Below are 12,894 nucleotides of genomic sequence, written 5' to 3'. Positions count from 1 at the left end.
AACTCCCAAAGCAGGGATTTCCCATTCACTTTTTGAGGAATTGTTGCTTTGGAAAAATTCAGTGTCACCTCAAGTGGAAGGGAGACTTGCAGTGCCCCCATGTCCTCTCTGCCCAGCACTGGGGACACTAAAGCAGCCCTTGAGTCCATTATTTCCTCCCTGGGCACTGCATTCCCTCCCATCCTTGCCCTGAAGGTGCAGCACGCCCGAGGTGCTCCATGGACACAGGGGTCCCCGTGCCCCCACGAGCAGGAGCCGGGGCTCCCCGCTCCCAGTTACCTTCCAGCGAGGCAGGCAGTCGCTCGGCTTCCAGTGCCCTCCCAGCTTGATGGAAGGGTCTTTGGAGAAGAACTGGTGGATATCCTCCATGGAGATCTCGCTCATATTTACATCAATGGGGCCCTCTGCAGAGCAGGAGAGAGGGGTGAGGACCTGCTGTGGTGCTGGGGCAGCACTCTGCTGCGTCCCTGTCCTCCCTGCCCAGCACTCAGCTCCCTTTCTCCAGCAAAAGCAGTTAGGAAATGCTGCTGGTGTAGCACCTTGGCCTCCCCAGCCTTTGTGGCTGCTGTTGGATGCAGCTCTCCATGAGAGCCCCAGGCCATGGGGCACCCTCTGCTCCTCCCTGCGTGTTTCCAGCAGACTAAACCCCCACCTCAGCAGAGAGCATTCTCCCCCTTTGGAAGCACTTGCCCTCAGAAGCCCAGTTTTCCAGCTGAGGGTAGCTTTGGTGGAAGCATTTCTCCCAGCTGCTCCCCTGGGGGGTCCAGCCCATCTCCCACAGCAGCCCTGGCACAGCTCGGGGCTGGGCTGGCAGCACTGCCGAGGCACAAGGGAGCCACCCCGCCGTCCCTGCCCCTGGAAAAGGGCTGGCAGAGTCTTTTCACCGGCTCCCGGCACACAATCCCTCTTTTGTTTGTGTTTGCCAGGCAATGGGCTCCTACTTCAGCAGGGAGACATGCCTCCGACACAGCAGGGATTAATTCCTGAGGGTGGGTAAACAATGATTCCCCAGGAGGGAGCTGGCTCTGAACAGTGCTCCCATTCATCCCTAGGTGCCTGGCAGGGAAAGGTGCAGTGGTGGGGAAACTGGGAATGCCACTGTGTGCCCTCCATGGGGAGCAGAAGAGGGGCACAGGGCGACGGGATGCTACTCACTCATAGAAGGGAGCCTCTCAGGACAGGTGTTGTTGGGGAAGTAGGTAAAGTCTTCAGGAAGAAACGTTGTGGCTTGCAGAAAGGTGTCATTGTGGCTCAGATCAAGAGGATAATCTGGAGGGAAAAAAAAAAAAAGAGGAAAAAAAAAAAGAGAAGTTTTCACCTGAGCTATAGCTCTGTTATTTCCAGCCACCTCCCTAGGCCACTGTGAGCAGACTCCAAAGCCAGCCACAGCTGAGGATGTCCCCAACAGCACGGCTGTGTCCCCAGTGGAACGTGCTCTACCAACCCAGCTGGGTGCTCATCCCCATCCTGGGACAGGTGCCTGCAGAAGCCCTTAGCATCACATCAAAGAAACCTTTGCATTTTCTGGCCAAAGGAGGAATTTTGAGCACTGCCTTTAGGAATCACAAAGGAGCACGTGGCTCTTGAAAGGAAAAGCTACCAGTGCCTTGTCCCTGAAGGGCCCTGACACAGCAAGAGGGGATGTGCTCCTCCAGCAGCTCCTTTCCCAACAGGAGAGAGGCAAGTCTCAATGCCAGCTAGGACTGCCAGTGCAGTATCCTACACAGGGCAATCCTGCCTGGATCCTCCTCAATGACCAATAAAAACTATCAGGTTACACACAGACTTCCCTCTGCTCCGTGCAAGAGCAGAGGAGCGCCGAGCTCCAGCAGGGCCCAGCACCTCCCACTCCCCACATCCTTTAAGCTCCCGGGCAGCACCTGCACCTGGAGATGTTGGAAGGTTTTCCACCCCAAAAAACCGTTTGCTGTGCGGTGCTGGTGTGTAACATCATGTCAGTAACGTTGTTTATTCACTCAAGTTAACAGTATCCAAACTATCTCAAAACTCAAGATGGGCTGTACACAGAACCTAAGGGCTTTTCAAGTAGGTTAGATGTTATTTTGGATGCTTGATACTGTTCCAAATTTCCAAAAGCAATTTTCCCTGTAAACTCCCATTGCCAGAGCAGTACTCAGCCCAGGTCCCTGCCCACAGTGAAGCTCAACTGCTCTGCTTTGCACCAAGGGCTGCCTTTTGCTGGGTTTCCTCTCGCAGCTGCCACAGCGGCGCGGGGACAATGCGCTCCCCAGGCAGTGACACCCACCCAGGCACCCAAAATCTGTCAGGGAGGGAAGGTTCTGACCCCAGGCTTAATGCAGTCCTTGTGGCCAGAGCACCAAGTGCCTTCCAGGCGTCACCACCACCCATCCTGCATCTGCTGTGACCTGCCTGCAGGGAAGGTGGCCCCAGGACGGTGCTCAGTGCCTGTGTGTGCTGAAACTGTGCTCGTGGCTGGGGCTCCTGGGCAGGGACCGTGTCCTCAGGTGCCCGTGCAGCTGGGACTGGCACGAGGCTCAAGCAAAGCCCAGTATGGCAGCAGCAGCACTGGTGTCACTGGCACTGTGGTCACCAGTTCCCCGCCTGCTGCAGGAGGACACAGGTTCCTGGTTCACTTGAAGCCCCCAGGCCAGAGCCCCAGCAGGATGAAGGCTCTCACCACCTCAAGTAGCAGCAATGGAGCATCTAACCCTCCTCCCTTCAGGGGATCAGCCACTTCCTCACCCTGCCTCTGCTTTACTTGATGTTTCCAGTCTCAAAATAGCCCCGGGTGGCTGCCCTGGCTGCCTTCGTGCAGCACAGGAGGTGAGCCGGGGTGTTCATCTGCTGCGTAAGTCGATAATTCCCCTCCCGTGCCATGCCCGGCCAGGGCACAGCTGAGCTGGTGGCTGCACCTCAGCAGGCTGGGCAGCGAGGACACGGCTCATACTTCTGCTAATGAGAAAATGATCTTGCCTTGTAAAACTCTGTCAGCCCCTGCTGCTGAAGCCCGGCGGGCGAGGAGCCGAGCCGAGCTCCCCACACCAGCCTGATGCCAACAGCGCCGGCGTGAGGCTGTGGGGACGTGCCAGCAGGGAAGGGACAGGCTGGGTGTCACCAGCCCAGCAGCGACGCCTCACACACGGCCAGGGCAGCTCTGCCTCCCTGCACACACTGACAGCACAGCAGAGCCCACCTGCTCGTGCGTGTGGATGGTGAGGAGCCCGGGAGGGCGAGCCGCGCTCCACTCCCCGTGTGCTGCCCTGAGTTCAGTGGATTATTTGGGGCAGATCTCCACTCCCCAAGTGCTGCCCCGACTGCAGTGGATTATTTGGGGCAGATCTCCACTTCCCGTGTGCTGCCCCGAGTTCAATGGATTATTTGTGGCAGATCTCCACTCCCCAAGTGCTGCCCCGACTGCAGTGGATTATTTGTGGCAGATCTCCACTCCCTGCACGCTGCCCCGAGTTCAGTGGATTATTTGTGGCTGATCTCCACTCCCTGCACGCTGCCCCGAGTTCAGTGGATTATTTGTGGCAGATCTCCACTCCCCAAGTGCTGCCCCGACTGCAGTGGATTATTTGTGGCAGATCTCCACTCCCCAAGTGCTGCCCCGACTGCAGTGGATTATTTGGGGCAGATCTCCACTCCCCAAGTGCTGCCCCGACTGCAGTGGATTATTTGGGGCAGATCTCCACTCCCCAAGTGCTGCCCCAACTGCAGTGGATTATTTGTGGCAGATCTCCACTCCCTGCACGCTATCCCGAGTTCAGTAGATTATTTGTGGCAGATCTCCACTCCCTGCACGCTGCCCCAAGTTCACCCTGCACACACTGACAGCACAGCAGAGCCCCACCTGCTCGTGCGTGTGGATGGTGAGGAGCCCGGGAGGGCGAGCCGCGCTCCACTCCCCGTGTGCTGCCCTGAGTTCAGTGGATTATTTGGGGCAGATCTCCACTCCCCAAGTGCTGCCCTGAGTTCAGTGGATTATTTGGGGCAGATCTCCACTCCCCAAGTGCTGCCCCGACTTCAGTGGATTATTTGTGGCAGATCTCCACTCCCCGTATGCTGCCCCGAGTTCAGTGGATTATTTGTGGCAGATCTCCACTCCCTGCACGCTGCCCCAAGTTCACTAGATTATTTGTGGCAGATCTCCAGCCAAGGCATCTCTGCTCATACTCGCACGGGAAGAGTGAAGCTCACGAGCACAGGCTCCTCCACGTGCCCAGAGCCAGGGCTCTGCGCACACCTGGGAAGGGATTTTTTAAATATGAAACCTGATCCTTGCACTGAATTTCAAAGTGTTTACCCTCAGACTGGTTGAAGCTACAAGTTGAATTCCTGGAAAGCAAAGAGGCTTTTCACAGCTCAAATCCCATCACTTCGCATCACTTCAGACCTTTCAAGACTTTCACCCCTTATACAAGTTAGAAGCATTTGAACTTTTTACATATATAAATAAATACATATAGTTTTTATATTTTGACAGTATTTCTATATATATAGGGTATTTTTATGTCACATATATATTTTTATATATAAAAATAAAAGCTGCAGACAATTAACCAAAGGTTCCACCCTGCATTTACCAGTATAAATGAAAGCCTGCAACTTAATTTTCAATGAGAATGGGAGCTTGGATCAAAATGACAGTTATTGAAGAAATACCTGAGTCGTTGACACTGCTGTTCCTCTTGGCATAGGCACTGCGGACCACCTGCTCGTACACCTGAGCTCCTATAGTTCGCATGTTCTCACGGATCATGATGCCCCGGGCTTGCATCATGAAGAGGTAGGTGTTCACTGCAAGGCAGGAAGAAAAAGGAATATTTCCATCAGCATCAGCTTTTGTAGGGAAAAGAAATCAGGGTCTTTTGGAAGCACTCCCAGCCTCCTGCTTGCTTTGAGCTCCCTGGTGCCAGAAGGATCCTGGGCTGCACGTGCCCAGCAGAGCTGGGAAGGGCAGGGAATTGGCAGTGGAGGCGTTTGGGAACCTGGCTGGGTGACAAGGGGGATGTACCCGGCCAAACCTGACTACCAGGCTTAACCAACAGCACCTTTGGCTGCTTAATTAGGGAAGTTTAGTTAAGAAATACCATTATAACAGGAAACCCAGCCGTGTGCCTGCAGAAGGGCAGCCGTTCCAGACTGCAGCACAAGGGCAGGCACTTGCCTGGCAGAGGCACCCCAACAGGCACCCCAGAAGCATCCCCATCCAGGCTCCGAGCCCCCAGCACGTCACACCCCCAGGCAGGCAGCAGCACAAGCCCTGGGCCCCCAGGGCAGCCCCCCCAGCCCTGTTTCTTCCCCCTCTCCTCTCCTGCTGACCCCATGCCCTGGCACAGCTCAGGCTGAGCCTGATTAGGTTTCAGTTTAAGCTGACACCCAGCTGGCAGGACCAGGCCCCAAAGCAAACAGCAGCAAGCACAGCTCTGTGTCCCCACAGCAGGACAGCCACCCACAGGGCCAGCAGGACAGCCACCATGCACAGCACCCCTCACCAGCACCACTGTGCCAGTCACAGCCCTCTTGGTGTAGTTAGAGGCTTAAGAATGAAGTGGAAAACAAATAAACTCTTGACATGAAGATACTGAGAAGGGGCAACCTAGAAGGTCTGTTCTGCACTAGTAATTAAAAAAACAGGTCAAAAGATACTCCAGGAGGGATAAAGAGGGCACTGGGCCAAGGAAACAACAGAGACCCTGCTCAGAGGAGGGCAGTAGCTGATGCAATGTCACCAGGAAACACCCATACCAGAGAGGTCATTTGTACAGCAGGCATGTCACAGCCTAAACCAGCAGCTCCCAGCGCCAGGAAGGCACAGTCAGGGCTGGAGCCACCGGGAGCACAGGCTGGATATGGCACTGCCACCGGAGAGCGGGGTCCCCACCCAGGGTACACCCCCTGCACCCCCACGGGCTGCCCCCCTCCTGCACCCACACACCCAGCAGCTCCGGAAAGGCTGCCCTGACACATTTCCCAATCCCAATTGTATTTTGTTTTCACACAGTAAAGTAAATATTTGAAAGGGGGATGGAGCCCCATGTCATGCCCAGAGCCCAAGGCCCTGCCTGGCTCCTGCCCATGCCCAGCCTGTCTCTGAGCCAGGGAGAACCACTGCATTTTCAGAAAGAAGGGGGTCAACTGCATGAAGTGCTTGGCAGCTAAACGCCTTGAAATACAATTTTACATGGCCATTTCCAGCCCCTCCCTTCCCACACATGTCCCTTTGCAGTCTGGCCAGTGATAGCACCTTAAGCCAGTGGTCACAGCAGCAATGAGCAGGAGCTGGCTCAGACAAAGCTCAAACCCTCTTGGCTCACCCACCTCCTCTGGGCCAGCTCTGGAACCAGAGTGACCACCAGGTCACTCAGCTTAAACGTGAGCTCTGGTGCAGTTTCTCAGCAAGGCACCCCTGTTGCAATGACAGCAAGGGGTATCAAGTGCTGCTCCTCCTCACAAACAGGGAATTTGCCCTAACAGATGCCCAGGGATACGGCTCAAGGAAAAGCTGGTGTTTTGATACAGCACCACAGGCCAGAAACAGAAGTAGCTGAAATTCTGCACGCAAAGCCTTACACCTGAGCCCCAAAACCTTTAAGTTCACAGTCATCAGCTCAGGGCTCAGCACGAACTGGCATCACCTCCCAGCACCAGCAGTGCAGCCCCAGCACAGCCCCAGCTCTGCCAGGCAGCTGCCCAGCAGGATTTATGAAAATGGGAGCTCCTGCCCCTGTCAGGAGTGGGCTGTGTGGGGTTAGCAGTGAGCAGCGCTAACGCAGTCAGGCTGTCAGAGCCTTGGGGCGCAGGGCAGGATGCAGGGGGCAGCCCCAGCCCCACCTGCCCGTGCAGCTCTCCCAGAGGAACACGAGCTTTTCCTTCAGCTTATCAGCCCAGTCAGTGCCCTGCCTCGGCTGTGCCACGGTAAGGGCTGGTGCTCGGGGCACCCGGACCCCAAGGCCATGCCCCAGCGACAGCACCCACCCCGCTGCTGGCACCAGGCCCTGCCAGGAGGCAGCAGCAAGCCATGGAACAGCATCCCCAGAGCCGGGCACGGGCTGACAGCGGCACGCAGCCCCAGCACCGCCCTCCCAAAAACACAAAGCCTGCTCAAGAGCCAGGCACAGCTTCTCTCCTCTGCACAGAGCAGGGTTCTCGGGCCCGGGCTGCTGCAGGAAGGAACAGCCAGCCTGCATCTTCCAGCCCACACGGAGCTGGGCCAGCGGTGAAAAACAGCTCGCTGACGCTGATCAAGTAATTTCACTTTCTACTTCATTATGCTTCTACTTGCTGGGTAAAGCAGATCCAGGCTTGGTGAAGCATGAAGGAGCAGGAGAGACAAATGAGCGTGCGATCCCTGGTCGATGCGAGGAAGAGGGAGGCCTGTCGGGCGCAGTGAAAGCGCCGTTTGTTCCCTGCACGGCGCAGACGGAGCGGGGCCTCGCCACAGCCACATGACAGGGCTGCAGCGGGAATCCTGTCACACTGTCACAGCAGCCACCACCCCAGGGGAGCAGGGCAGGAACAACACCAGCTTTGTGCCAGGCAGCAGTTGCCTTTTCACATATTAACCCCTTTAAGCAGATGATGAAGGAGATACCTGGCCAGGGATGGTGTGCCATCAACACGCCAAACACCCAGCATCAACAGCCCCCCAAGACCAGGGACCAGAGCCCCTTCTCCTACCCCCAAAACAAACTGCAGGAGATAAGCTTCACAAACACTGTGTTTACCCAGAACACGCAATTCTTTCAGGTCAGAAAATCGGATTTAAAGCACATTATTGTAAACATTTCACTCCCTGTGCACACACGGTGCTTAGATTAGTTCCAGGGGCTGCTGTGGCCAGGGCTGGGGCCGCACCAACATTTGGGAATCCCAGTGCCGAGCTCAAATCTCACTCCTCCTCCATTTACTGCCCTTTTGATGAGCAAACTAACCATGTTTTAAATGTATTAAGCCTGACCTGTCCACAGAGCCCAGGGCCCCTGTACCCAGAGGCGTTTCCCAGAGCAGATGCCCATCACCCCTGAGCATCCACTGCTGCAGACACAGGCTTGTGGTGGGCTTGGCCTGAACCACGGTTCAGCCAGAAAGCAATTCTCCCTGTTGTGATATATTGCTAATCTCATCACACAGGATGATCTCGAAAATTGCATCGGCCTTCTGCCTTTCTTCCCTCTGAGCATGCGGCACTTCAGAGCACATGCACGGAGTGACAACAGCCCGGCTGCTGCCACTGGGCAGCTGGACAAGGACAGGATGGGAGGGGAGCTGTCCCTGCTTCTATTCATTTCCAGCAAACCCTCACTCCCCACCCAGAAAACAAGCAGAATTTAAGAATCCATTTGCCCAAATAACTGCCTGAGGATTATTCTTGTTGGTTCATTAAAGGACAAGTCAACCCTGCTGTGAGTTAAACACACGGAAAACATGACAGCTTGTCACCAGCCGGAACAGAGGCACAGGGCTGCACCCCAGGGCATGGCACCCCTTGGGATGTTGCACCCTAACCCTCTGCTCACGAGCAAACTGGGAGAGCAAGTGCTCACTCAAGCCAGGAGTGGATGCAACAACTTCAGCCAGGGAAGTAAAGTCCAATTACATAAATAAGCACTGAAGTCTTCCTGTAATCATTTCTCTGTTAGTATTTTCAGAGCACTTCTAATCAAGAAACAGCTGACTCTCCCATGGAAAATTAGTTTCATCATGATGATACATACTAGAAGAGGCAACAGGGTAATTTGCAGCTTGGGAGCTGATTCGGAAGAGGACAGACTGTGATCTATGCCAGCCACTGACACAGGACAGGGACAGACCCCACACGTCCCACTCCTGACCCTGACACACTTCCCACAGCATCCCACTGCAGGGGACAGCGGGGAGCCCCAGGCTGGGACAGACAGACAGCCACTGCAGGGGACAGCAGGGAGCCCCGGGCTGGGACAGACAGACAGCCACTGCAGGGGACAGCGGGGAGCCCCGGGCTGGGACAGACAGACAGCCACTGCAGCCGGGGGCAGGAAGAGGGGCCAAGAGGCTCACAGCAGCCCTGCATGCCTGCAGCAGTATCAGTGCCCAGCACGGCAGCCAGGCTTTCCTGAGGAAGGAGCCGGCCTTCCGCTGCTTTGAGATTTAGGGTTTTCTGTCACATTCAGCATTTTTCCCATTCATTAGTGCATCTGTGCAGAAGCACAGCGGGGCTGTTGGAGCTCATCGTGGTCTCACTGCTATGTGCAGCCTTCTCCTGCCAGCACCTGGAGCCCCGTACGAGCAAGGACAATCCCTGCCAGCCCTCAGAGCCCCCATTTCCAACAGCCCAGTCACAAACCAACGCACCACCAGAGAAACTCCTGCTGAACACTCCACCAGATGCTTGGAGTGGGCAGAAGGTGCCCAGCAGAGCTCAAGGGACACCTCACATGGGAGGTACAGCAGCAGCTTGAAGGGGTGAGGGTCCTGCAGGCAGCAGGGTGGGTGGCAGGTCACCCTGCCAGGGCTGGGAGGTCCTGCCCGCTGCAGACACCTCCCGCAGGGCCCAGAGACAGCAAAACCAGCAGAGTCATGTCTGCGTTAAGCCTTTTGCTAAGCTCTCCCCGCAGATCCCCAGCATCAATCCAGCTCCATTAGCATTAGCAATATAAAGGGGTTTAATCAAACTAAGCCTCTAAGGCACTGATAGACAGTTACGATAGTCTTAACTCATAAATAACCCAACTAGGAAAAGTAGCAGCATCCCAGTGTTAATACACCATGAGACCTCTGTCTCCATTAGCTTTCCAGTGGCACTGTATTCCCCAGACATGCTGAGTGCCAGAACAATTAAATAAGAGGTTCCTATTAGTTTTAGAGAATTTAATATTAATGCCATCACTGTTACTTAGCCCTTTGCCTCTAAATAGCACAGGAAGGAATAATTTGATACATTAAATGGTCTAAGAATTAACAGTGCAGCAGCAGCACTGAGCTGGTAATTACAAACCACTTGTTCCCAAAATTGGCAAGTTGGCAGCTTGCACGTGCACACAGCAAGCAGGAAGACGGGAGGCTAAAGTGACACTCAGTCAAAACCTGGATATGGGAAATTTGTTTCTGAACTGTCTTACAGAAAAATGACCCTGGGGAAGCCTCAGCAAGGGGAGGAAAATCCATATCATACTAAGAGACTCTAAATTTTTCATGTACACATTTAAGGTGGCAGCTTCCATTTGCACTCCCACAGCTGCCTGCACTAAGGTGTTTGTGCCACTGCACTGCTTTAAGATACCCAGCAAGAGGAGCACGACGTGCTCTGCACACAGGGGAAAGCCCAGAAGGCCAAGGGAGCTCATAAAACATCCACAGCACCAAAGCACCCCTGGAAGGAGCTCTGCACCCCACCAGCAGGCGAGGTGGCAGCGGGGCTGAGCCCCAGGCCACGCAGGTGCAGTGCCAACACGTGCAGCACCAGCTCCGAGCAGGGCAAAGCCAGGAGCACCAGTTTACCTGTGCAAGGGGCAGAAATGCCAGGGATGGCTGTAAAATCACACTGGGCTGCACAAATCCCAAGAGCAATCCAGGTCTCTGCTGCAGTTCCTCTCAGGAAGGGCACAGTGACACGTGCAGGCTGGAGCACAGAGCACAGCAGGCACTGCCGAGTTAAACATTACCCTTCCTCCAGAGGTTCAGACTCTCCCACTTTAATTGCCATTCAGGAGACGCGACTGCACACGACTGCGTGTCCTGTTTGTCTCCCATCCCTCCAGCCCCTCTCCAGGCAGTCTCCCTTCAGCAGGAGCAGCACAAAGGCTCCCCGGAGGAGCAGAGCCCCGGCCGGCAGCGCATTCCCGGGCGGGCAGGGCGCAGCCACCGCCCGCCACAAACGAGCAGCCAAAGGCTCCGCAGCAGGCGCTGCCACCGACCCCGGCCCGACCTCGGGGCTGGCAGCACCGGCTGCTGCTGCCGCAGCAAACGTTCACACTTGCAAACACTTACAGCTCGGCGTTTGTTCCTTCGCTTCATTAGGAGACAAAGGGGTGGGAATTCCTGCCTCCTGGACACCCTCTGAAGGCGACAGGAATGCCAGGGCCTGAGCCCACTGCTCATGTAGGATCAGGATGAACAAACAGAGGGAGAGCTTTCGTTAAGAAAAATAATAAATAAGAATTAAGTGAACGCTTGGGCAAGCAAGGGAGAGGAAACACCAGGCAGATCCTCCCCAGTGCTGTCCTTGAAGCGGGAGGGCGGGGAAGGACATGGGCTGCTCGGGACAGCTCCTCATCCCCTGGGCCATGGGAACTGGAATAGCTGCAGGAGACAAAGGAAATCCTCCGCTGCAGGCAGGCCCTGCCACCAGCCTGGGCATCCTGCTCAAACAGGCAGTCATAGGACACGCAGGAAAATGGGGACATGTGGAGTGGGGCTGCCGAGGAAATGCAGTCAATAGGGAGCTCACCAGGGCTGTCCTTCACCAGCTGGGAGCAATCTAGAATGCAGCCAGACCACAGCAGACAGGTGGGATTTGCATTTAAAATTTCCATATACATCAAACACCAGTTAAACAGATTTTTGAAATCATTGATTTGTTAGTCTTCAAAATTAGGAGATTATACCCATTGGAAACTGTTAAAAAACAACTTAAGAATAATGGATCTACTGACTCAGTTCACACGCTGCAAACTGCGCTGTCTGGACTTTTAACACCCTGACTTTGATGGGGAAAAAGAGAACAGGTTCTATTGTTTTGGCTATTCTCCCCCGCCAAAAAAACCAAAGACCTGATTTTTCAAGCATGTTTTACAAGTTCAGCGTGGCTGAACAAAAAGGGTTATCACATGTACAGCCTCATGCCTGCTGCAAGGGAGCCGTTCCAAGGGGGTCCGAGAGGCTGTTCCAGGTCAGCGCTTTGCCGGTCACACCAGGCTGGCCCGGGCTGTGCGGAGCGGCACAGGGACAGGGACAGGGCTGCGAGGAGCGGCACAGGGACAGGGACAGGGCTGGGGCTGCGAGGAGCGGCACAGGGACAGGGCAGGGCAGGGCTCCGCTCGCCCATCCTCACACGGGGCAGGGCAGGGCTCCGCTCGCCCACCCTCACACGGGGCAGGGCAGCGCAGGGCTCTGCTGGCCCAGCACACACGGGGCAGGGGCTCTGCTGGCCCATCCTCACACGGGCAGGGGCTCTGCTGGCAGGGGCTGCGCTGCAGCATCCAGGGCAGCGGGCGCTCCCCGCTCCGTTCAGCGAGACCCGCGGCACATCTCCCGCTGCCATTTACGGCTAGAGCACGGTCCAGCATGTCCTATTTACATCGTCTGAAAACCCAGCGCGGGGAAAGCCCTGCTCCCAGCCCAGCTCGCCCACGATGCGCGCGTCCCAGGGGACCCGCGCGGGGAGGAACCCAGGGCAGGGATTCTCAGCCCCGTGGAGCGCTGGGCTGTGCCCAGCCTGTCCCTGCCTCCGGCCTCCGCAGCCACCAGGGAGGGGCACGGCAGGGGCAGAGTGCGACACCGTGCCCGGGCTCACCCGGGCACCGCCAGGACTGCCCTGCTCAGCAGGACAAGGCCACCTCCAGGAGCTGTGGCCTCTGGCCTGACAGGAACCTGCTGTTTCCACTCTCACCGGGGCTAAAAGGCCCAGCCACAGGCTCATCTCTGCAGTGCCATGTGGGAATAAAGCATCCCGAGCTGCCTCAGCCCTGACCGCACAAAGGCTGCTTTGCAGCAAACACGATTTGCACCAAGGAGAGATCCCTCAGCAATACCTCGAGATTGTCCCTGCTGTGGTTTCTTTTCTGCACATTGCCAGGTCCTGGGAAAGCAGCCATGCCAGCAGCCAGGGAAGGAGCACAGCCACAGCCCCACCTCCACACTATGCATCTGCCTGGCTTGCCAGCCCTTTCAACTCCTAGAAAATCCTCCAAGCTAGAATTCCTCAATCAT

General features: G+C 55.9%; 1 protein-coding gene across 3 annotated transcripts in view; it reads right to left on the bottom strand.

Annotated features, from left to right (window-relative positions):
- Positions 1 to 12,894, bottom strand: part of B4GALT5 (beta-1,4-galactosyltransferase 5) — a 34,464-nt gene that overhangs the window by 7,252 nt on the left and 14,318 nt on the right. For all 3 annotated transcript variants that reach the window (XM_041478550.1, XM_041478551.1, XM_041478552.1), the window contains exons 2-4: positions 4,648 to 4,782; positions 1,156 to 1,269; positions 280 to 404 (exon numbers count right to left, since the gene is read on the bottom strand). In XM_041478550.1, coding sequence (XP_041334484.1) covers positions 280 to 404; positions 1,156 to 1,269; positions 4,648 to 4,782 — 374 coding nt within the window. The remainder of the gene's footprint in view (positions 1 to 279; positions 405 to 1,155; positions 1,270 to 4,647; positions 4,783 to 12,894) is intronic.

Source organism: Pyrgilauda ruficollis, unplaced genomic scaffold (assembly GCF_017590135.1).
Source record: "Pyrgilauda ruficollis isolate IOZ18807 unplaced genomic scaffold, ASM1759013v1 scaffold45, whole genome shotgun sequence".
In the NCBI taxonomy this organism is placed as follows: domain Eukaryota; kingdom Metazoa; phylum Chordata; class Aves; order Passeriformes; family Passeridae; genus Pyrgilauda; species Pyrgilauda ruficollis.
The sequence above is the reverse complement of the archived record's forward strand: the minus strand, read 5'-3'. Positions and strand labels throughout refer to the sequence as shown.